The 24,791-nt window shown below is 38.2% G+C and overlaps 1 protein-coding gene across 1 annotated transcript in view; it reads right to left on the minus strand.

Annotated features, from left to right (window-relative positions):
- NUBPL (NUBP iron-sulfur cluster assembly factor, mitochondrial) overlaps nucleotides 1-24,791 on the minus strand; it is an 88,450-nt gene that overhangs the window by 35,592 nt on the left and 28,067 nt on the right. The window contains exons 5-6 of the mRNA XM_086462430.1: nucleotides 18,124-18,163; nucleotides 17,943-18,033 (exon numbers count right to left, since the gene is read on the minus strand). Coding sequence (XP_086318556.1) covers nucleotides 17,943-18,033; nucleotides 18,124-18,163 — 131 coding nt within the window. The remainder of the gene's footprint in view (nucleotides 1-17,942; nucleotides 18,034-18,123; nucleotides 18,164-24,791) is intronic.

Genomic DNA, 24,791 nt, shown 5'->3' on the forward strand with positions numbered 1-24,791 from the left:
CTCTGTAGACTTCTTATTCTCTTCTGTTCTGCAAGAGGTAGATGAACACAGTGGAGTTCAGTTGCTCCTCCATTACCCTCCCCCAGCAATATAGAAGCAGTATGACAGTCTTTTATTAAACAAATTATTGAGTGTAATTTGGAAGGCACAACAATTTGTTATAGACACATTACTTAATGAGAGAAGAAATTCCAAGTCTGTTACTAAATTTCAAAGGAGAAAGAAAGGAGGGAAAGATTTTTAATTAAATTTAGAATTGGAACATATAATCAGAGGAGTGGCTTTCTGAAATCTACTACTGCCATTCATTTAACATTATTAAAATGGGACGTATAATCAGGCTGTGATATAAACCACTAATTTGAATGCAAATCCTGTTTATATGCAACAATTTACCAAATCAGGACCACTAGTCCTCATGTTCTCAATCAGTTCTGAGAAGTGTGTCTGTATGCAAATGCGCTTGCATACAAGTAAATGAGCTCAGATTAACAGCACATTACAGTAAATGAGTTCCCTTTGCAAGCAATAAGCGGACAGCGGTTAAAGCCTTGTAGCATCTGAAACCTGTCAGCACCTTTGCATGTACAGAAGTGTTAATATCTTTGCCCCTCTAATATATACAGTGTGTAAAACATTTCAAACCATAGAAATGTAATAGCACTTTCCTTAAGTATAGCATTCATCTTTTTTTAAAAAGGTTTAACTTGACATTTATTGTTAAGCAACGTAATTAAATGCCATGAGCTTCTGTATATTTTCCCTTCCTCAGAATCACCACGAATGCTTCTATGTAAATTACTTTAATCAATCACTCTGTTTATGTGACAATTCATAATCAAAATACCAGATATGCATTTTGAGTAAGGGTTCCAAATAGCAAACTAAACCAGAGGTAGAGTGTAGAGTCATAGATGGCATTTCTACTGAGGAATGAAGCCTGAGCATCCTCTGTTCATGAGGCCGAAAAGACAGAATATTAGCACAGAAGAATTGCTACTTGTGGTTTTGAAGTAATCCTGGTGTTTGGTAAATAACAAAAGATATTATTTATTTGTTCGTATTAAGAGGAATACACGCAGAGTTTAAATCAAGCAGCACTGCAGGTGTAGACTTGGCAGCAGACAGCCAAACTCTGAACACCAGTATCAGAAAAGTTCCAAGACATACATTACAGGCAGATTAAGGTCTACTCCTGCCAGATTCCCACTCCTCCTAAATACTCTGTTGTGTATATAAATGATCTAATACAGCTGAACAAAATACAGGTAAGAAATGCTGCTGGTAAATGAGTATGTGTATGTATATAACTGTTCATATGTATTTACATCTGTTAGTGCAAGATAAAACAACTATTTAAAAATATTTCCTTGAAAAATTACTTTAAGATTCTGCTTAAACATACAAAGACATTGGGAACAAATAAGTAGTTTCATGATACAAGAAAACAGATAATTTAGGAATAATATAATGTAACATGGAATTTTAATTTAAAAATATTTTTATTTATTTTCACAAATATTTCATAAGAAAAGAGAAATTCCCCAGACAAACCAGAAGATTTTTAGTCCCTGCAGAAACTTGCTCTCTACTAGTGAAATAACTACTTATACCATAGCAGGATATTCCATGGTGCTTAATGCAACTCGACGCTTTCTGAACAAAGATGATTGCCCCTTTGACTTGTCCTCTGATGCTTAACCAATCTCAAAGCCTTGCAATCTAACACCATGAAAAACAGATGCATTGCAACAGTTCAAATTCCCTCTAAGGTATTTCTGAGCAGCCTGTTCTGCCAAATTCAGAAAGAAATTGAAGTGAAGCATACAAACAGTTTGCTCGAAAGATTTCCATAAAGAGAAGGAAATTCTCATATTCTTTCTCAATCTAGACTAAGAGTAACTTTCATAAATAAGTGCCTCAGAAGAAAGCCAGAGTCCTAGTCAATTCAACAACCAAAACAGAAACTGGCTTCCTCCTCTCTGATGACTTTTAATAATGCTAAGAACTGTAGGCAAATGGAGCAGCCTGAAACTTCTGTCATCTTCATTTATATAACCTACAAAACTAAACAACTGCCTAAAGACAATGAAGAGGATATTCTCTAAGGGGCATTCCATGAGACGGAGGGAAGGTACTTGACATGGGGCTCCTACTCACCTTCAGAAAGCCCAGTCAACATCAGGCCAGCCTGAAGGGAAGATGGCACACAGCTGTGGGACAGCCTGGCATGTCCACAAGAGTCTGGGGACAGTTTCTGGGGATAACTGAGAAGGAATAGTTCTGTGCATTCCCAGCAAGACTGATAGAGACTGTATCAGCACTACCGTATATAAAAGACTCTTCCACTAGGTTCAAGTTGTTACTACAAAGAGCTTTCATGAGCTGAGATTCCCATTTTTCAGGGACTCAAAGCACTTATTCTCCAAAAGATGAGAGTCTGAGAAGCAAACTTTTATTATGCAGTCTGTCTTGAGGCTGGTCTGCTGCTCTCTACCCTTGACCCACAAACAGTCTGCACTACATAATTTGCAGAAACGCTTCTTCAGAAATACACCATCTTTTTTTGCTTGTTCTATGATATAGGACTGGTTTTAGTTCAACTGCTGAATAATGACATCTGGAAAAATAAACACAGAATGAGGCAAGTTTCTATTCCTGTCTTTTAGCAATATAATTAAGCACAAAAGTAATACAAAGGTAAACAAATCAGAAGAAAGTGGGCTAGCATCACATCATCTAATTAAACTAATCACCGGGTTGATGCAGCCACATTAAGCACATAATCTAAACTATAAATCCTCTCTGAGCTCTCCCTACTAATACACAAAGGAAAAAGCATTGTTTAGCTATCAAACCTGAAGCCAACAACACATTTTTAAGGTAGTATTATCAGGACCAAATTTAAGCTCATAAATTTATATTTCTGTCCGATTCAGATTTTCCCTACAATAATAACAGAAGAAAATATTACAAGTGTTGGCAACATACACCAAAACGGAAGAGCTTACTAAGCTCACTCCCCATATATATTTTAGCTTATATTTCTAGAATGATGTTAAAAGCTGACATATAGTTTAAGACTGAATGCAACAGAAAGCAACGTTCCTTCCTTCAGAAGTTATTTCACTTCCTTAGGCTTCAGTTCATATTTTGGTACAACAAGAAAATTAATAAATTTAATGATAAAGGCACAATTTCATGTCCATCATCGAGACATTGATTTTAAATTAGCACTTAAACTAAAAATCATTACATTAAAAAGGTCAGAAAATTCTGTTTAAGTGCAACGTATAACGCTTTTTTTGTACAGAAAAGGGAACTTCTACAGAGACCAGCCTAAAGCCTTCAGAAAAAGGACTGCAGAAGAAAACAACATGATAGATGTTATTTAAGTCACTTAAAATGCTGCTGAAGAAAATCCTCCAATATTACCATAAATTGTGTGATATAAAAACTGGAATAGAATCAATTAGATGCAGACTGCTGAACTGAGGCCAAAAGACAGTAAATCTCAATATAGGACTTGGTTTTTTGCTCAGAGATATTATCAGATCTTGGAGTAAGTAGCCTTGAGGTGAAACATCAATTTTCAATAATAAAATGTTGGGTTTTTAAAAAAATAAGCTGGTTTACACATATATACGGACAAAAATATATCCTCCAAACTTTCCATACTTAGAATTCACAAGCATATCCTCCCCAGTCACTGAATTCAAAATAGTCTACCCTTGCTAATGAACCAGCACTGGAAAGTCTGCTTGAATCACCTGAGCACAACAATCAATAGTCCCAACAAGAAGTTCCAACAAGGCTGCACAAAATACAAACCCTTTCAATTCCACAGGAAGATTCAAGAGGATGAGACAGTGTGAAAAAAGAATGTAAGTAAGAGCACGTGCTAGAATGAGCAGAGCAGATCACTGACCTGCTGGGATTCTTGGCCATGGTACCATGACTGTGGAGCTGATACAGGTTCTCTGTTAAAACAACTGCCTTTAGGTCAGAAAGGAGCAAGAACAACTGCATATAGGTTGTCCTTATGAAGAGTGAAACACAGAAAGTGCATTAAAGACACAGACGATGTAAAAATGAAAATAAATACAATTTTAAAATTGTACACATTTTGCAGTTGCACACGTAACATTCCCACAATTTAAAGATATGATGAGTGTCCTATTCCTAGAGTACTAAGAGCATTTACTATCAATTGGACAACAGACAATCTGTGAAAACATCGCAAAGATATTGCCCAAATAACTGCTGTGCCCACAGAACCATGATTTTGCATTCACCAGTGCCCTCAGTTATGAATCAACAATAAATTCAAAGTGTTACTTTTATTCTAAACCAAAAAATAATTTGCTGAAGGTGCTGATACTATGAGTTTCAGGGACATTCAGTGATTATTGCCAAGCAAAGGACAGTCTTCATAATTTCATTTGCTTCCTAGATTTTTATTTAGCTCCAATTCTTACTTACTCGTTCTCTTATATGTGAAAAACTGTTTGCATCTAGCAGAAAAAATACTTCAAATGGGCACCCATTTTAGTTGCATAATAAAAGAGCTGTATTCCAAAGGCACCATTCTGCTGGGAGAACATATCCCTTCTTTTAAAAGATACTGTTGATAGAGGAAAACACTGTAAGAGTAGAAACATCTACTGCAGCTTCATAAATAGTACAGAAAAGTGGGGGTTGCACAATTACTTTACGTTTGTGTCAATCACTTGGTATGTGAGAAATCACTTTCTACAAAGAATACTGGTACAAAAACTGCTGCTATTCTTGGATATCTGCAGTTATTTTCTGGGAGCAAGAGAGATATGGGAGGATGGTGCAAATGAAGGATCAGTCAGTCAGCTTCTAACAGAATGCAAGCTGAGTTAAAAAAACCACAACTCTGCAATCAGTTCAACATACATTAGTTTTAAAAAGCTGCTTATTTAGTTATATTCATAGTTTATTTACTAAGTAAAATTAATGTGTAATGCTAAACAATGTACCAATGCTCGGGGGGGAGGTTCCACATTTGTTTTGATCAAAACGATGAAAAAGAAATGCTGAAAAATGAAGAAAATCCACGCCTAAAAAAAAGCAGCTTCGGTAAGCTCCACCTACGCATCCAGAAGCAATCCTAAAAATTCTCCCTAAGATCTTGACTACTCAGGAAAGGAAATACTGAAATCTCCATTGAGCACCAAGTTTCAACCAGAAGCCCATCTGGGATCCATTAATTGCACACACATTTTTGAGAAACGAGCAAATCTTAAGAGATATGTTCTAAATACACCTGCCAGTAATGACACTGTGTCCACCACAAAGCTGAGCACTTCTGGCCATTAAAAAAAAAAAAACCAAACCAAACCAAACCACCAAAAAAACCAAACAAACCAAAACAAAAGCTTGGGGTTCTGCTGTTATAATTGTGACTGTTTAATATCATAATCAGACATATGACAGAATTGATCTATGAATTTGAAGATGTGAGTTTCAATTTCTCAGGTAGGTGGCATTTTCTCAAGCAGGTGGCATTTACCCAGGCCCCTGTACAACCAAAAATGCAAAAGCCATGGAAGCAACCAGCACCCTATAAGGCCAGTAGCTAAGGTATTCACCTGGAAAGCTGAAACATCAGATTAACCGAATTTCCTCCATAGCACTGGTCACACTGCCCCTTCATGTCTCTAGTCCTGGCCCCAGGAATCTTGCATCCCTAGCTGTAAAGCTGGTGGTTTTGACTGCTGTATGTGATTTCAGGGCACTCTCCTGGGTAGCGGGAAACACAGGTTTAAATGCTAAACTCTGGAAGTAACTGAACTTGCAGCTCCCATGCCCAGGCTGAATAGTTATGGAAACTTCCCAGGGTATTATTATGAATAAAGAATAAGCCTGTCACATTAAACCAAAGGAAAGGTCTTGGCATCTAACAGAAGATACTTGATTTCTGCTCTAAATCTCTGCTCCACAGAGCTGGCTGACACAGGCTACAATTCAGTGCTGAAATCCAGGACAGTGACAAAAAGCAAGATAAATCCCATAGGCTTTTCCTAATAGACCTCTTGCTCAACATCTTCAGTATTGTTCACTTCCAGCCAGTGATCCCATCAACTTTGACTTACACCATTAATTTCCAGTTATTCCACACCAAGCTCTAAACTTCAGCACTCTGAGATACAGCACCTATTCTGCTAAGGCACTGCCAAAAGTCCTGGCCCTCCAGGAGGGCAAAGTAACCCCTCAGTACCACTGGGAATGACAAGTGATGTACTCCCACCATCCCAGGTACGCAGCGGCTCCAGCCTAGGCTTCAGGTTGACTTTCCATTCCTGCAGGCAGGGCACCTATCTCTTCAGCACTGCTATGTTCAGCACAGCAATACCCAGCTCCCTTTTTGCATCTAACCTACAGCGGCTAGAAAGAAAGAACAGACTCCTTTATCAGTGGGGAAGAATAGAGAAAGTAGAAGAGTGGCATTAGGTGTCTACTATTTTTGAAAAATCTCATGAAAATAATGGAGGTTTCATTTACAAAAGAAAACAAATAGTGCCTTATCTTTTCCTAGTTCCTCTACCACCAGTATTCCCGTTTAGCAGACACTTAAAAACATGCTTAAATCGACACCTCTTTCCAAGAATAAAGCTGGATGGCATTTAGGCACAAATTTCTGAACTTCGTTGCAGAGAAACCTTAAAGTCAAAACAGTTTTAAAGTTTCCTTTAAAAGCTCAAGGGGAAATAAGGAAAAAGAAACAAAAAGAAAAAAAATCAGTTCTAGGCCCAGCACAGCCATTTTGAGACATCATGAGCTCTCTGACGTTTCCTCCTGTCTAGTCAACAAACCTAGCAAAACAGTTGCATGTTTTGCATTTGTTTTGTTTTATGCTAAGGAGGGCAGCCACATGCATACCTGTGTAATCTGTGCAAGAGATGAGACTACTGCAAGCAGAGCAAAGAAAACACTCTCATAGCCTGTTCCCACAGCAGTATAACCATGACAGCTGAGGAACCAGGCCAAGAAATGTTTGCTGTAAATGTATTCTCACTATGTTGTTAGGATTTTTTTTTGCCTCTTTTTTTTTTTTTAAATCCTCAAAGACAGTTAAAATACATTTACAGCAAATGCTTCCAGTTCAGCAGTAAGTTGTTGGCTAATGTTTTTGTTTTCTTCTGGCTTTCCTAACACGTCTTTCTATGATTGTCAATTCCTTTCAGAGACTATAATCCCTTTTCATATCAGCTGCTAATGCAAGCCAATAAAGCAACAGGGATCTGTACAGATCCTGCTTCCTTCATTAAGTGAAGAAAGGCAACAGAACAGGTTTTGTAGCTTCAGCCAGAAACAAAAAGAATCAAGCCCATATTTGTTCAATCATACCCATCCTAAAACATACAGGAGCACCCAAGTCAAAGGGTGACAGCAAGAATACTCTAACTCTGTAGAGAGTTAACCTCGGGGGCAGAGGGATGGAAAGATGGAGCTTTCTGCATCTCCCACACTTCTGGCCGCAGTACATCTCTGAATATATGTTTAGCTTCTAATCTCCAGGAAGTACAATAATTTCCTTTAAATATGTACATACTGATTGGGACTAGTTAAGGCAGCTCTGTCTGGACAGGCAGGCCCTTTCAAGGTGATTATTAGCATTTGAGCAAATTAGTGATGATTATACAAATTCCTGTAACAGGCTTTTCTAAACACCAACATCACAACAAAAGCATGGTGTAGAAATTAAGTGTCAAGACTTCCATTGATTTCAGTGAGCTCTGGAAGAGAAGAAATTAGTTTATTCATCCTTTAGTCTTAGCAAAAATAATTAATAAAAAAATCAGTATAAGCATTTTTTAAAACACTTTATTTTATAAGGTATGAGTGGGTCATCTGCTTATCTTGCCCTTGAAACAGTTTCCTTAATTTCAGCGATAAAATGAGGGATGCCAATTGACCTTTCTTGCTTTAAACGAAAGTTTATTAAAGATTTAAGAAAAAAAAAATCTTATAAGCATTCAGAGTTATTGTTTACTGTGTGTCAGCTGTAGATGCAGTCTTACTAAGCATATCAAAGTGCAGTCTTGGCACTGCAGAGTTCGGTCACTATTCATTATTGAGCATTGCTGCTCTTTTCAAAATACCTCAATAGCAGATCTTGACCTTTCTAAATAGAACAAATACATAATATCAATGTTCTTATGTGTAGGGGTGAAGTACCTGGATATTTTCATACTTTGAATAACAAAAATAAAAATAGAAAAGCATCCCAGCTCCCTAAAGATGCAACTGCTCTTGCTGTTCTGAAGAACCATGATGTCTCAACTTTTTTTTTTTTTTTTTCCAAACTGTAAAGTAGCAGACTTTAGCCTGAACTAACAATCTCTATGCATACCTCAGGCTAAGGTAACTCAAAACAGAAAAACGAGACAGAAATATTTTTTTAATTGCTGAAATGCTGGCAAATTTTTCACTGTAGTGACACCTGGTGAGACTGCTGTATTTTAGAATTATGCACTGCAAAGTATAAACACATCTTTGTAGCTTGTAAGCACAGCTTTGTTTAGCTCTATGAAACGTAAATTGTAAATATCCTGCTACAGACTATTTGCCTCAATTCCTCAACTACTTGCAGACTGGATAAATACATTAATATTGTGAAACACAAGTCAATTTTTAAATTAGCAAAAATTTTCAAATGGAAGATGTTGCCAAAACAAAAAATATGGAAAGAAGAAAACAACATTGATCTACATTTAGCATATACACTATAGGTACATCTACTCTGTTGATAAACAGACAAGCTGCACATACTCTTAAATGTCTATTAAGAGGCAAAAATATTATAAAAGTTTGAAAAAATACTAACAGCTATCCATGTTTCTGAGCACCTTTGCTGCAGTTTCCAATCACAGCATCTCACTCTTTTCCCATCTTGAAAATTTACTGCCATAAGGCAAGTTAAATGCTTTCAATGGTAGTCTCTTGATAGAGTGCCCTTCCTCAACCAAAAAGCATTAAAAATAAAATCCACACACACACACAAAAAAAATCTTCTGGCTTCACTGGAGTGCTTTTTCTTCACTTGCTTTTTACATTTACAAAAAGAATAATTTTCATCATTGACTCACTATTGCTATTCTGAGGATCCTTTCACTTCAGTCAAAATATAGCTACAAAAATCAGAGCCATCAACTTGTTATTGTTGTCTTCCTCTCGACCCAATACAAGTCATTATCCACTAAAACCCATTTCACTGCTCCCTCTCATCCACCAATACACTCTCTCACTAATTTTATACTGATGAGACTCAGGTTTTTTGCCCACACTAATACTGGTTTTATCTTTAAGCAATTCCCCAATGACGTTTACCATGTAAGTGATGAAACACAGCAAAATTGGAACTTTGTGCCAATTTGCTCAACCCATGTAGTTTTTGCTACCCTTAAAATCCAAGGCCTGCACCTATTCTCCTAAGACAGTGCCAAAGAGTATGAAGGTAAATCCAGGAGAGGAAAGCAACCCCTCAGACAGTACCACCGAGAATGACAAGTGATGTACTCCCACCATCCCAGGTACGCAGCGGCTCCAGCCTAGGCTTCAGGTTGACTTTCCATTCCTGCAGGCAGGGCACCTATCTCTTCAGCACTGCTATGTTCAGCACAGCAATACCCAGCTCCCTTTTTGCATCTAACCTACAGCGGCTAGAAAGAAAGAACAGACTCCTTTATCAGTGGAGAAGAACAGAAGAATGGCATTAGATGTCTTATCTAGTCCGTATTTTGAAGTTTTTCATGTAAACAATTACAACCTGTATTTGCTGTTTAGCAAACACTTAAAAACATGCTAACCTTCAAATCCATGTCTCCAGAGTCCGTTCCTGAACTTACTTGCCTTTCTTCAACCTTCCTTCTAAAAAACTTGGACATAAAAGATTTATTCTACCCATGTAACTTATTTTAAAATGTCTTTTGCTGCCATCTTTGAATTTTTCTTTGTCCAATTTAGACTGTAAAACACTCAAGGCCAACACTGATAGCAGGATTTTTTTAAATAAAAAAATAAATCAACTAACCAACCTAGGGTTCTCCATGCACTACAGAGGGCCAGGTGCCTTAGATTTAGTTTCATAAAGGTCTGAATCCAAGGCAGTAAACTACAAAAGGTAAAGCAAAAAATTGCCTTGAGTCTCCAGCACAACCTTCTTCACAGCATTGCTACTCAATTCTAAAACACCTGAGAGCACATCAATGCACACAAGCCTAGAATCCTCATTTTTAAGCCTCTCCTAGATCAAGATACTTCTGTCAAAACAAGAGGTATGACAGGAAAAAAAAAATTTATTTTTTTTTTATTTCATAGTTCACATTAAGGATGCTCATTCAAGAGATAAAGCTTATTCGGGTTCAACTTTTATGTCTCTGCCTACAGGGATCCGATCAGCACCTCTAAGGTCTAAAGAGACTTACCAAATGATTGGAAATGCAACTGAAGAAAGAATGCTCTCAGTCATTATGCTGAAACTTGCTCATTTGATTGCAAGACTTAATTGTATATTCATTTGAGCAAGAGAAGTGAGCTAGCATGACTGTCTATCTTAGTGATTAGCGCACTCCTATTAGACACCTGCATTTCAGTTTAGGTTTTGCCCAAGTGCTCCAACCAGTGATCTCTGTGAAAGGCAGAACCATTTTCTCCTCTTTGAGCTGTAGGCTTTAATGGTGTTATATACCAATAGCCAAATAGGCAGTGGATTGACAATTTTAGAACCAATCCCAGATTCTCAGAACAACTTCGGTTTAAAGGGAGTCAGGAGGTTATCTGTCTGGTACATCTTGCTGCTCAAAGGAGGACCAACTCAGAGCAGATTACCCAGACTTGCCCAGCTGAATTCTGAATATAGTCCAAAAGAGAGATTCTAGAATCTCTCCAGGCAATCTGTTCTGATGTGTGTTTGCTTCCACTGTAAAAAACCACACAAACCAACCCCCCACCTCCTCATGTTTCTTATTATATATCGCAACTTGCGTTCACTACCTCTTGTGCTATCTCTGTGCACATCCAGGAAGCACCTACCTTCATCTTCTTTGTACATATCCATTAGCTAATTGAAGACAGCAGTTCATATCTCCCTTTAACCTTCTCAAAACCAAAAAACACCCAACGAAAAATGTGTCTCTTCACATATTACATGCTTCACCCCCCTTATCACCTTGATGGCTCTTTGCTGGAGAATATATATGAAAAGTAGCACGTACCATCAGAGGTTAAGCAATGTGCATGTATCTGCAATAAACAGACATTTATGTTCTAATGAATATCAGTTGCGGTGAATGCCAGTGATACATTTACATTGATCTTCTGCATTCTTAATAGATTTTATATCACTGACACACATATTTTGGGAACCTGAAACACAAACTGTATTGTGCTCAATAGCAGAAAAACAAATAATAAATTTATTTCATAAACAGGAAAAAGTATCAAAGGAAGAAGTTCAGATTTACTTGGAAGTTGTAAACACTAGTCTTTGTATTTCTGTCCATCTCTCAAGAAGTGATAACTCGCTACAGTGCTGAACTGTGTATAAACATAAAATTAAATTTCCATGGTCCCAAAATGTAAGTCAAAAGACAGTATGTGGACACAAACAGAAGCCAAAAAACAACTCTTCATAAATCATACTAATCGATCAGACAGCTTAGCATGTAGTACATACCTACCTTACTGACAATGTTCTTGCCATGTATTGCTTTCAAATCAAATACACGTCACTCCTTGTAATTTGGAATGTTTTCCCATAGTTTCTCCATTGTTCTGTTTGCAAGAAATCCATTTATACACACAGGCAAATAAGACAGTACAAAACTTTGAAAATGTATATGTTGAAGTACTTACAACATTTAATACAGCATGTTATAAGCATACATGCTAAATGAGATCAGACTGATGTCTACAGACACCATATACAGAACATTCTGCTGTGTAGAATATGCACAGTAAAAATGGCAGCATAGTAGCTATTTTAACAGGTGTTAAATAGATTTGCTCTAAATACTTTATCTATTTTTCTTGTCTTCCCAAGTGCAGCATTAATGTATACCTAAAGTAAGCCACATTTAAAGAAAAATTGTCCCTGAATCCACATACACAACCTCTCCAATTTAAATGGGGGAAAGCGGAATACCAATAACTACATATACACTTCTCAAACAGACTGCACATAATTTACTAATTAATATACATTAAACAAAAATAGTATTGAACATCTATAATATCTTCTACAGAGATGGGCCACTTCAAATGATCAAAACCCCGCAACAATATAGCCTCTGGAGACTTTGCTCTCCAAGAATTAACTACTACTACTGTTTCCAAGCTAATTTAATCCCAAATCTTTAAACATAAATTTTCACTGTTCCACTCACTCCACTGTTGCTTTTATGGCAGCTTTTTCATGGAGGCTCTTGAAATATCCCAGACCTCACAACCCACAGTCTGCTCGATATTTCAAAGACAATTTAACCATCTGTCTGCATCTCCCCTATTCCCAGTAATGTATGATACTCTACAACTGCTTCTTAGGCATGATAACTAAGCATCAGAGAATTATGCTTAAAAAAAAAGGTTTGAGTATATACGCGTATATTCACACATACACACTCTACTATATAAACACTACCACCATTACCTCTGGTGAGCACTGGTTTCAAAGCAGTTCTCTTAGCAGAGGACAGCTTCAGAAGGAAAGTAGCACACAAAATCTCCATCTCTAGCCAAACTTTCAAAATTATGTACAATTGTAATAATGACATAAACCAAATCAAAGTTTTTTTAAAGGACAAGACTGGATCTTCAAACTATAGACCTATTCAGCTTTGGGTTGAGCTAATAAAATAATTTTGACCATTCTTCTGCTGAATTTATGGTTTTCAACATAAATCTACAGGGGATAATGCCTGTCCATGCTTCAAAGTGGAAGGCACCATTTCTTTTTGCTCACGCGCAACTGCTCTGCATTGGAAGTTTTATATAATTTGCTCTCTGCTAACATCCCTGTATTCTTTCCTTTCCAATTATAGCCCTCCCAGTGAAACTTTGCTTTATTTTAATTTTCTTCCAATACATACCTTTTATAAAACAGAGGCACTAAAGCACTGCTAAAAGAAGCAGCAAGAAAGAGATGGTGGAATTACAATTAGATAAGAAGAGTATTTTAGGGACTCATTAGAACTGAACCACTCCAGGAAAAGCTTCACCTCTTTCTGGTGAAATGTGTTCATCCTGATCAGGTACATCTAAGGAACGTTTAGAGCTCAAAATACACTTAACAGCTGAGGCTGGACTTTACAGCCATATTGTAAAGGATGTTGCCAATGCACAAAATGTTCTTGATACTCTAGAGAAGCATGATAAGGAAGAAGTAGAAGAGTTTTGCCATGTAAGATCTGACTAAGCAGCAAAAACATAGGTTAAAATGTCATGTCCAGGTAAGAAATCCTGCTAAGGATGTTAATCAACCAGAGAGCTTTGCCTTGAAAAGAGCAGGTTTTTTGGGCTAGTTCCAAGAGGACTATTTGCATTTAATGGAATTTCTGACATCTATAATCCATGTCGTGTAGGTAATGCTTGCTTCTAAGAGTGATACAACTTTATCTATTGATATGACAAAGATACAAGGAGAACACTACATGCTTAAATATGCACTTGCATTTTACCTGTAGTCCCATTTTTATTTTTTTAATAGAAAAAGCTGACTTGTCTACCACATATTCAACTTTTTTCCTTCTCTGCTGATATTTCAACTTGGTAACACACATAAAGTAAAATACAGTTCAAGATCAGAGAAACCAACACTTATTATCCTTTGTATTAAAAGTTTTACTGCCTAAAGAAACCCCCTCCATCTGTATTGCTGCTATGACTATATGGCAGCCAACATGGTGACACTTCCTCTCCCCCAACCTTTTGGCAGAACAATTGCCACAATATACTCCAGAATGTACAGCAGTCAGTCATACTGCTCCTGGTCAGTTCAAGATTGTGCCTGCACCCTTTTAATTGCTTCTTTGCCACTGAACCGTCAAGATGTCCTCAAGTCAGAAATAACAATGGTGCTGGAAAACATACCATACAGCGGTGATGATCACCATCCTCGCTGCAAAGGCAGTTTAAACCAGTGAACAAGTTTTGCTTTTGTTTGTTTGGTTTTTTTTAATAGTCTTTATATTTCTAAGGTTCTCAGCTGTCTACTCTTCAAGACAGCTTTCCAGACACATTACTGTTCAAGTGCAGGCTTTAGGTAACCCCCCAAAAAAAAATCATATCTTTACTGTACTTAGCCTAAAAGCTAATCAGAAGTCGCTCCCACAACAGATACACCAAGATGATACATTTTGAGGTAGTTTGTTTAATCTGAACCAAGTACCATAGCACTGAGTCAAGACACAAACAGAGTAAAGGAATAAATGCTGAATGGACTATACAAAAGAGTAAGCAGCTTCTGAAGTGCATGTTAAGTAAAAATCTGAATAGAAAAAAGGTTAGTGCTACAGATGGCACTGAAGAACTATCAAAACTTCCTTACCTGGGCTTTAATGATGCCTTCAGAGAAAAGAACTACCTTTCAAAAAACTCAAGTAAACATAAAAATAGCCTTCTCTCTCACCTACAGGCAAGCAAGATTTAAAGGTAGTGTTAACAGAGGTGAAAGAATTTTTACATGAAGATAACTGTGGCAGGGAAATGGGAAAAGTTAAAACCCAAATAAGAGAAAAAAAAAAAATCATCACACTGCAGTGTAAATGGGCCTACAATACATCTAATTATGTGAATGAAGAAGTCACTTCTCAGCCATAACAAAACATCAGATAATTTCAAGGCATGTAAACTAGAGATATATTTAACTGAAAGAATTATGAATATGTTTACATAGAATCAATTATTCCATTATTGCTTGTAACTCACTTTCACTACAGGTAAAAAATTATTTCTGTAGGTTTTTCTTGTTCTTTCAATAACTTATCATCCCTTTCCTTCTTTTCTGTTAAGCAATACTTCTATTAAAAGTAGGACATGCTATAGAATCAATATGCTATATATTTTCATTTACGTACTCATTTGATACACATACATCAACATATGCAATGTATGTAATATAGTATACTAAACTTAACGATTTTGTATTATAAGGCACATTTCCTTCAAACTCTGTTTAAGGAAAATGATATGATGTGTTGCAAAAAAAACTGTCCTTGTTTGTGAGATATGGATTATCAAAGAAACACTGAGCACTAATTTTGGTCTTCAACATTACACCTGTTACCTACCAGTATGACACCATACAACACACAACAACAAAGCTTCTAAGACTAGACATGTGGCAAAAGCAAAGCCTGGATTTAAAAGGTGGTGTTTTATCTGAAAAGCGATGTACATCCTGGCTATATGCAAGTAGAAGTGCAAAGAGACAAAGATGAGATTGGACTCTGGACTGTGCTGAAAAGCCATTCATCCACCAAAAAAAGGAAAACCAGAGAAGGACAAACATACACGAATTACAAAAAGTGAGGTTACACACAGTAAGTATATAAGAAAACACATAAGGTATAAATTTAACAAATGTACTTTCCAAAGTAAGAATTCCAGAAATTCAAATAAGTTGCAAGCGTAAGAGAAGCATTTAAATACTTGTTACAGGCACAGACCAATAAGGAGTTAACAAGTTAATGAGTTAACAAGTCCCCATTAATGAATTTGGAAACTAGGCCCTTCAATGCTTTATTGGAGTACCTGAAGCGTGATTAACTCTGGAAAACAGATTTGTTCATACGGGAAAAAACAAAAAAGCGTCCGAAGTTATTTACAGAGTGAACACGTAGTCTGGATGCTCTTAAAACAAACCAAAAAAACCCTCCACCATCTAACATTAAACATCATTACAAAACACCACCAGCATTTTTAATGCAAAAGTCTGGGAATCTGTATCTTTTCCATCTAGCTGACTTCAATATTTTCAGAACTTCATATTTTTATCAGCTTGTCTGAATGCACACAAACTCCTTAAACTTATATTCTACTATAGATCTAGATTAAGGAGCTAATTTAAATGGTTTATATGTGGCTATAGAGGTAAAGCAGCTGTTCTCGAGAACGTGGTTTTAGAAAGTTAAATACAAGCAAAAGTATTTTACTCTTACAAGCAACTTTATCCTGTCAAACAAAAGATAATAGCTAAGACCAACCAGAACAGATAAAGAGGAAACAAAGAAAAATTTCAAAGGCCCCAACATACCACAAAACTATTTCTAATACAAAATGGAATGATTAAAACATCATCACATGCTGTGGTCCTCTCTTGTTTAGGTGTCCAAGGCTATAACACTATTGGTTCTACAGTTAACTCCTTCTTGAGACTTCCTAGTAACTATATCAGAAGGGACATAACAGGTTTTAAAAGCAAAATAGCATGTATTAGTCTGGATAATTTGTTAGTTACTTTCTGAAAACCACCAGTATAGATAGAACCTGCTGGTTCTCCCTGTGATGTGTGAGCTTCTTTCTTCAAAGGAGGAGATGCAAACAGCTTTTTCCAGCACAGATGTAATACTACCCTGGTTATCACGCAGAAGCAAAATGCTTGGGGGAGAAGAAACTTAGCTATAAAGGCTTCCTTTTTCAGAATTCAGGTTCCACTGTCAGGGAAATCACTGATGCCCTGAGCATTAATGGACTCTGTCTCATTCCTACAGCATGATCCAGCCAGCATGAAACTGCGTTGTCGGTTGCTAGGGAGTAACGAGCTCGTTATATGGCATCATTCGCACCCTCCACAAGGATGCTGGCACACGCTTCCTATCTGGGGGTACCACTGATGGGAGTAACGGCACTGGAGTGCCTACCAGTCTTCAGTCTCCCAGGGTAGAATACACCAATGCAGCAGTTGCTAACTGTACCTCTACCTTTGAGGTTTTAGGCTCTAGTCTTTGTGAGGCTGGCCACTGCAATGCAACGCACAAAGAGGTCAGAACAGCCTTCCACAGCTATTGGCATGGACACCTCTTATTTTTAAAGGCCAAATCTTGACAAAGGTGTTCTTCCTGGCAGACACATGGCTTTTCTGACCAGGACAATGATTGCCACTACTCTAAAGTCTGTGTTATACGAGAATTCAGTAAAAATGGAAAAAAGGCGAGGGAAAAAAAAAATAATAATCTTCTTTTCAGTCATTAAGGGAGCACAAGATTTGTAGGCATTTACAAAAGATATACGAAACCTAGTGATCTCAAAGCTGTATGCATTAAATCCCTGGAATGGATGTCAGCCGTGAACAATCTGGGTCACTTCAAAGTCTAAGCATGCACCCTTATTGCATTTTTTTTTCAGCTGTTTGTCTCATTAGCACTTCACAGATCTATTCACAATAAAAGGGAAAAAAAAAATCTGTCAAGAAATAAAAAAGCCACCCCACTTCCATATGCCAGGAAATTTATTAACTAACAATCTATCTGCATTACACAGAGATTGTATCTAATGATTTTCGTGTACCTGTCATATGTCAAATGCCATCCAAGAATTCTTAGTGCTGGTGAATTAACAAGCACATAAGGGAGTACAGCTGCAGAGATACCTATACATTCAAATCCCCAGGCAACTCCAAAATACCCTTTTTTTTAAAAAAAAAAAAAAAAATTGCATAAACAAACAAAAAGGAATGAGGAGGAAGGGAAATTGGAGTGATTCACTCATCAAATGCATGGAAGGTAAACACAAAAAGTGTCAACTTTCCCTCTCACCTGAAGTTAAGATGAAATTCTTAAGAATTTAAGAAGACCAAGATACAAAAACACTCACCACTAATATATGAAATAATGTCATAGACACTCATGTATCAGTCAAATGCATTTTAAAATAAACAATTAGTTTGAAACACAAACATGTACCAAAGTCCTTACCTGTCTCAACAATTTCTCAACAGCTGACATTACCATGAGCCCTCTCCACACAACCGGGGTAGTCTCTTCTATCAAGAAACCCATAGACATGCTGAAACATTAAAGCAAAAACTTAAGCTTTCCAGCACAGTACTAAGTACATCTGTAAAGAAGCTTGATTTAAATGAAAACATATGCTTACCACGTGATTCCATAGTTCTTAAGGGGCCTCATTAGATTATCTAAAACAGAAGCAAAGAAGCGGGTTTTTTGGGAGGGGGACTTGATTTTGTTAAAGAAATAAGCTTACACATTTTTTTTTTCTTTTAAGAGCAGTTTTCCCTCTCTGTTAAAAGCATTTGTCTATTTTCCCCCCTCATACCTTCAATATATATATACATTTATCTATTCTACCGAAGAACCTGGCCCCATGTTTTCTCAGGTTGTTACATTTTACTGATACTGTTCATCCTTTGCAAGAAAAACAATGCATTTGCCCATAATATAATGTCACTTTGCACTGCTGAAACCAACTTCATCTATTTGTATGAAATCCCCATGCTGTGAGGCATAAATCCCTGTAACGGGTCTGTGTGGCAAGGTCCTGGTAGCGGGGGGGTTACAGGGGTGGCTTCTGTACGAAGTTGCTAGAAGTTTCCCCTATGTCAGATGCAGCCAATGCCAGACGGCTTTAAGACGGACCCGCCGCTGGCCAAGGCCGAGCCAAGCAGCGACAGCGTTTTTCGCCTCTGTGATAACGTGTTTAAGAGAGTGAAAAAAGTTGTTGCACGGCAGTAACGGCAGCGAGTGAGAGGAGTGAGAATGTGTGAGAGAAACATTTCAGCAGACACCATGGTCAGTGCAGAAGGAGGGGGAGGAGACGCTCCAGGAGCCAGAGCAGCGATTCCCCTGCGGCCTGTGGTGAAGACCATGGTGAGGCAGGCTGTCCCCCTGCAGCCCATGGGCGGTGGAGCAGATGACTGCCTACACCCCGTGGAGGGCCCCCACGCCGGAGTAGGTGGATGCCTGAAGGAAGTTGTGACCCCGTGGGAAGCCTGCACCGGAGCAGGCTCCTGGCAGGACCTGTGGCCCGTGAAGAGAGAGAAGCCCACGCTGGAGCAGTCGGTTCCTGAAGGACTGCACACCACGGAGGAGACCCACGCTGGAGCAGTTCATGAAGAACTGAACCCGTGGGAAGACTCATGCTGGAGAAGTCATGGAGGACTTTCTCCTGTGAGGGGGACTCCACATTGGAGCAGGGGAAATGTGAGGAGTCCTCCCCCTGAGGAGGAAGGAGCAGCAGGAACAACAGTGATGGACTGACCACAACCCCCTTTCCCTGTTTCCCCCCTTGTGCTGCTGGGGGGGAGGAGGGAGAGAAATCAGGATCAAAGTTAAGCCCAGGAAAGAAGGGAGGGGTGGGGGGAAGGTGTTTTAAGATTTGGTTTTATTTTTCATTACTCCTCTCCAAGTTAATTGGTAATAAATTACATTTCCCTGTAGTCAAGTCTGTTTTGCCCGTGACAGTAAATGCTGAGTGATCTCCCTGTCCTTATCTCAACCCCACAAGCCTGTTACTTTTTTTTTTTCCCTCTGCCCTGTCCAATTGAGGAGGGGGAGTGATAGAGTGGCTTTGGTGGGCACCTGGCTTCTGGCCAGGGTCAACCCTCCACAATCCCCTATTAGGCAGCCTTCTACTTCTGCAATACTTCACTAAATGCCAAGTCATTTTTATCAGAACAAAATCAAAGTCCTACAACATGATGGAATTTTTAATTTTTTTTTTTTTAAACTATGTTATTCACTAATCTCACAAATCAGAGGATTGTTCCCATTAACACACCAGCGTTTTGGGGAATTATTCTCCTGGTATTAAGTCTAGTTTGGAACCCCAGAAGAGAAACACCAAATAAAGCCACCCCTAAACTACATGCTGTCAACAGCTCTGGGCAAGAAGTCCCATATTTCTTCAGACTGGCAGAAGTCTGCACGACTTCTAAAATTTCTGTAGGAACAAAAGATCTTATTTTAACATTGAAGAGGTAGTATCCTTGTCATGCTTTATATTCCTATGCTTCCCAGTGCCAAAAAAAAAGGGGAGGGGGCGGGGAAATACTGTAATTGTTCTGCTGGCAAAGGGGAAAGCAAGCAGAGTAAACAAGAATGCATTCAAAACAAAACCTTGCAAAAGCTAAAAACTCCTTTTTATAGTCTGCCATCTAAATCCACACCTTTCTCAAAATGGTGCACACACACCCAAAAGAACAAAAGGAATTTTATTTGGTCTAGCTGGTTTATTTTAAGAGATCAGACAGGCAGGAACCAGCAGAAAATAGAAAGCATACTTTAACCAATAAAAAAAATAATACATATTCTGACAGAAACCTTTGATGCACCCAAAGTGTATTATACATAGTACAATAAACGCGATGTGAATATAATGCAGTGCATTCAAAGCTGAACTCCAAATTCAGACAAAGTAACACCCAAGAGCACTCAAATTAAACATCTAAACTCTACAGATGAAAGCTTTCAAACAATCAAGTAAGGGGGCATTCAACCCATGCAATTTTGTAGTAATATGGCTGAAAATAAATTGGATGTTTTGGTTTACAAATCAAAAACAATCGAATAGTAAGCCAAACAAATCACATGATGACTACCGCATTCAGGAATGAGTACGGAACTGCTACTGGAAAAGAGATGGGCTTCGACTGATGCACTGTACCAGTGTAATACAAGTCTTCTCTACTCGTGCAGCTCTTTTCAGTGTTTAGTCAGGGCTTATTTTGGTGGTATTACACTGTCTAACTGCAATTCCATGAATCACAGCCTTACTTCTGCCCCTGCAGTGAGACAGTTTTGTTATGAAGAGGTTGATGACATTTGAACTTCAGCCTAGAGCCATCTCGGTGGTAATACTATTAGAAGTCTTGAGAAAAATAACTACATATTTACCAATGAGAAGGTAAAAAAGAAACAGGGGGAAAAAAAGTATGTGCAACAGCAGGTATCACTGCAGATTCAGGGTGGGCTTCATTTTTAACCATGAAATAGGAATGATTTTAAGAAAAAACAAAAGGAACACAAAAAAAAAAGAGGCCAGTCCTTCACTGCTCAGCACATCAGGAATTGGAGGGTAAGAAGAATGGAGAAGATGTGTTTATTCTGAGAAAGTTCACCAAAATACTATGCCATGTCTCAGTTCAATCCAAGTGCTCTACAGCATGTCAGCCAAATATCCAGAGGCTAACATGACAACATCCACTACTTGCATGGACCATTTCTTCTTTACAGAGCCCAGGTGTACACACTAATCTCATGGAACAGACACACCTTCAAAGATCTCAGTCTCCTTCACCTCAGGGCATAAAATAGGAGAGTTTGCAGTACGCAAACGCTGACCTACAGAGTAGCCAACTGCGCTGTTAAAACACATGCACTCTTTATTTCTCAATGGTAGAGTTTCATTTTATGAAAACTGGATCTTACTTTCTTTGGTTAACAACAAGGACTATAAAGTGCTCCGAGCAGCAAGATTTAATCAAATTTACAGAATGCACAAGAACAATTCACAACCTGCTGTATATTCTGGCTATAATGTTCTGAATATTCTCAAAGTAATACAAAATACTGCAGAGCACCCCACTGTTTGCCTACTGCTAAAAAGCATTCTTAAGACTATCTCTAATCTATAAAGTGCTTCAGTGGGTTCTGGTAATCACCCCTGTCTCATCAAAAGCAACAGGCATTCCTCCTCCTTCGCCCTGGGTCTCATGAAAATTTTCTAAAACATAACATGTAAAGAAGATTTAGCTTAATGACATCTCAGTAATGTCTCTAATTCCCATTGCTTTCAAAGTAGAGTTAATGCTTCCTTCTCTTGTTATCACGTCTAGTATACAGCTCCAAAAATTCAACACACAAAACAGATTTCTTAGATCACAACACACAGCGATACTATGTCACCTACGCTAAAAGATCAATAAAATATCCTTGTTTACAACCTTTCAGTAAGCTTGATGGCCCTAAATAAAAGGGTGCTGTGTTTTCTCTGAACATACAAAATCAGATCAATAAGATCAACAAAGCACCAATGAAATGTCAATAAAATGTCTTTTAAAGTAGGATACAAGTAGGGCACTGGAAAATTCAGACCCATCCAAATTCATGACAGCATTACAGCAGATTGCCAACTAAAAGAGTTCTAGGACTGGTCTGAAGGACGGACTGTCACCCACATGGGGAAGAATGATGCTGGAAGTCATGAGGATGGATCTTCCGTATTTTGTAATTTTTTTTTTAACGTTTTTTTCCCCCCAGAAAAATGAAGCCTTGCAGACTATCCTTTTTCTCTAGACAGCCCAACAGAGTCATTCAATGGTGGCCACAGGTTAGAGCAGCACAGAAAGTATGCACAGAGCTATATATGGTTTTGGCTGTGATACTTAAATTTCTTCGTAGCAGCTTGCATGGTACTACATTTTGCATTTGTGATGAAAACGGGGACGATACCAGAGATACTGTAGTTATTGCTGATCAGTGCTTACACCGCATCGAGACCTTTTTGGCTTCTCATGCTGCCCCGCCCGTGAGTAGGCTAGGAGTGCACAAGAGGCTGGGAGGTGACACAGCCAGGACAGGTGACCCCAGGGGTATCCCATACAACATGGCCTCATGCTCAGCATATAAAGTTGGGGAAGAAAGAAGGGGGGGGTGGTGTTCGGAGTTACGGCGTTTGTCTTCCCAAGTAATGGTTACACGTGATGAAGTCCTGCTTTCCTGGAGGTGGCTGAACACCTGCCGGCCCATGGGAAGTGGTGAATGGAATTCCTTGTTTTGCTTTGCTTGCATGCACAGCTTTTGCCTTCCCTACTAAACCATCTTCATCCCAACCCACGAGTTTTTGCACTTTTACCCTTACGATTCTCTCCCCATCCCGCTGTGGGGGAGTTAGAGAGCAGCTGCATGGTGCTCAGTTGCCCGCCAGGGTTAAGTCATAAGGAGACATTTCAATTGTTGGGTTAGTCTCCAGAAGAGGTTTGCAGACTAATACATTAGAGCAAGCAAAGGCTTACATTCAGTCTTATCTCATCAGGTAAGTAACAATCATTAATTCCATAAGATATCAATGTTATACTACGCCTCCTTAGGAGGCATCATCTGTTTTAAAAAAATCAAAAAGTAGCTTACAATTATTTAATATGAGTGTAGTGGATCATGCAATACCCTAGCAAATCTATTTTGAGCTCACTGACTGAATGAGTACTAATGCAGAGGAGTTGCTCAGAGTTCTCAAGTGTCTGAAATAAGCAGTAAGTTGGGTTTTTTTTTTTACCATTTCAAAGGCAAAAAAAAAATCCAAACATGAGATGAGAACACTAGAAGCTCAGATCTTCCCCCTGTTAAAGATACCCTATAGTGCTCAGCTAATTTTGGAACTTGCCACTATAATGGAAGATCAGAGATTTCCTAGAATCATAACTAATCATTTTAATTTGTTTGTCTTTAAAAAAAAAACTTAATGGTGGAAGTCACCTGTCTGTCCTAACTGGATTTTGGTCATAAAGCAGGAAAGTGGTGCTTTTAAGGTGTTCTAAGACAGGACATCAATAGCTAAGTCTATCAAAAAGTGGAACAATTGTACAATTTTCCAATTAAAAACGTCTTACTGACCTTTGCATACAGATTTCCAAATGCTTCCAAAGACACTATCAATGCAGAAGTGTTTGCCAGCACAGACACCACTGCAAGCTCCAGGCTATGCTCTGAATGTATCCGATTCTCAATTCTTAATCTTTATAAAAGCCCTGTTTCCAGAACACCCACACACCCAAAATGGAACATTTTTACCTAATAACATGCTCCTAAAGTGGGGAATTATTATCTCATGTTACAGATGAGGGAACTAAGATCTGGACTGTGAAATTTGCTCTAGGTTATTCAAGAATCCTGTGTATTTGGAGACCTGTGCCATGTTCCCCCAAGATGTGACACTAACAGAGCCATGGCTCCACTTACAGCATCTCCAATGTTGGAAAGCCTGTAATGCACAACTGACAAACATCTTGGAGATCTCTAAAACAGTTTAGGTGCACTGCTGAAGCTACGTATCTTCCCTTGAAACTCCCAAATATATCTGAAAAAAAAAGAAATTTAAAAAAGCAAACTGAGGCACAGTGTACAACAGAAAAAAATGTAGCAAATTACACTACATATTGTCTATAATACCTAAGTCTCCAAATAACATTTTGGCATCCCACATTTAAGCATTAAAGCAGCAGCTTTAAAAATGTATTTCTGAAGAGCTCATAAGCTTAAGTATTCCTTCATCTTTCATATTATGTTATTTAAATAAACTCCTCTGCATACATTTGTCAAAATTTGAGCAAGTTGATAATTCTTCGTAGTTTATACAAAAGCCAAAGGTTCTGCTGCTGTTTACACAACTCATCATTAGCTGAGGTTTTCATGACAAATAGCTATTTTCCACCTCCTCACATCTCAGTGACATCCCACTGCCTGAAACACAGAAAGACATATGGCATCACAAAACACACAGCCTCTATGCTAGTTGAGACACACACTACAGAATAGTCTGTGGATTCAAGTATATTAAGCCAAGCCCATAAGGAACAACATTCTCTGGATTTAATTCACATAGAGGTAGGATCCTATTGTTTTATTTCAGTCCAAAAAAAAGATGAAATCTTTAGCAACACCACTCAAATTTCTGCTACTGCTAGCCAAAGACCATAAAGAAAAATCTTGTACAGGTTAGACATTATCTAATTGTCACCAGAGTCCAAAATTTAAGTTCAAATGGATGCATAATCTTTTATATGAATCCAGAAAGACATGCTTGATCAT

Source organism: Leptosomus discolor, chromosome 3 (assembly GCF_034619465.1).
Source record: "Leptosomus discolor isolate bLepDis1 chromosome 3, bLepDis1.hap2, whole genome shotgun sequence".
Classification (NCBI taxonomy): domain Eukaryota; kingdom Metazoa; phylum Chordata; class Aves; order Leptosomiformes; family Leptosomidae; genus Leptosomus; species Leptosomus discolor.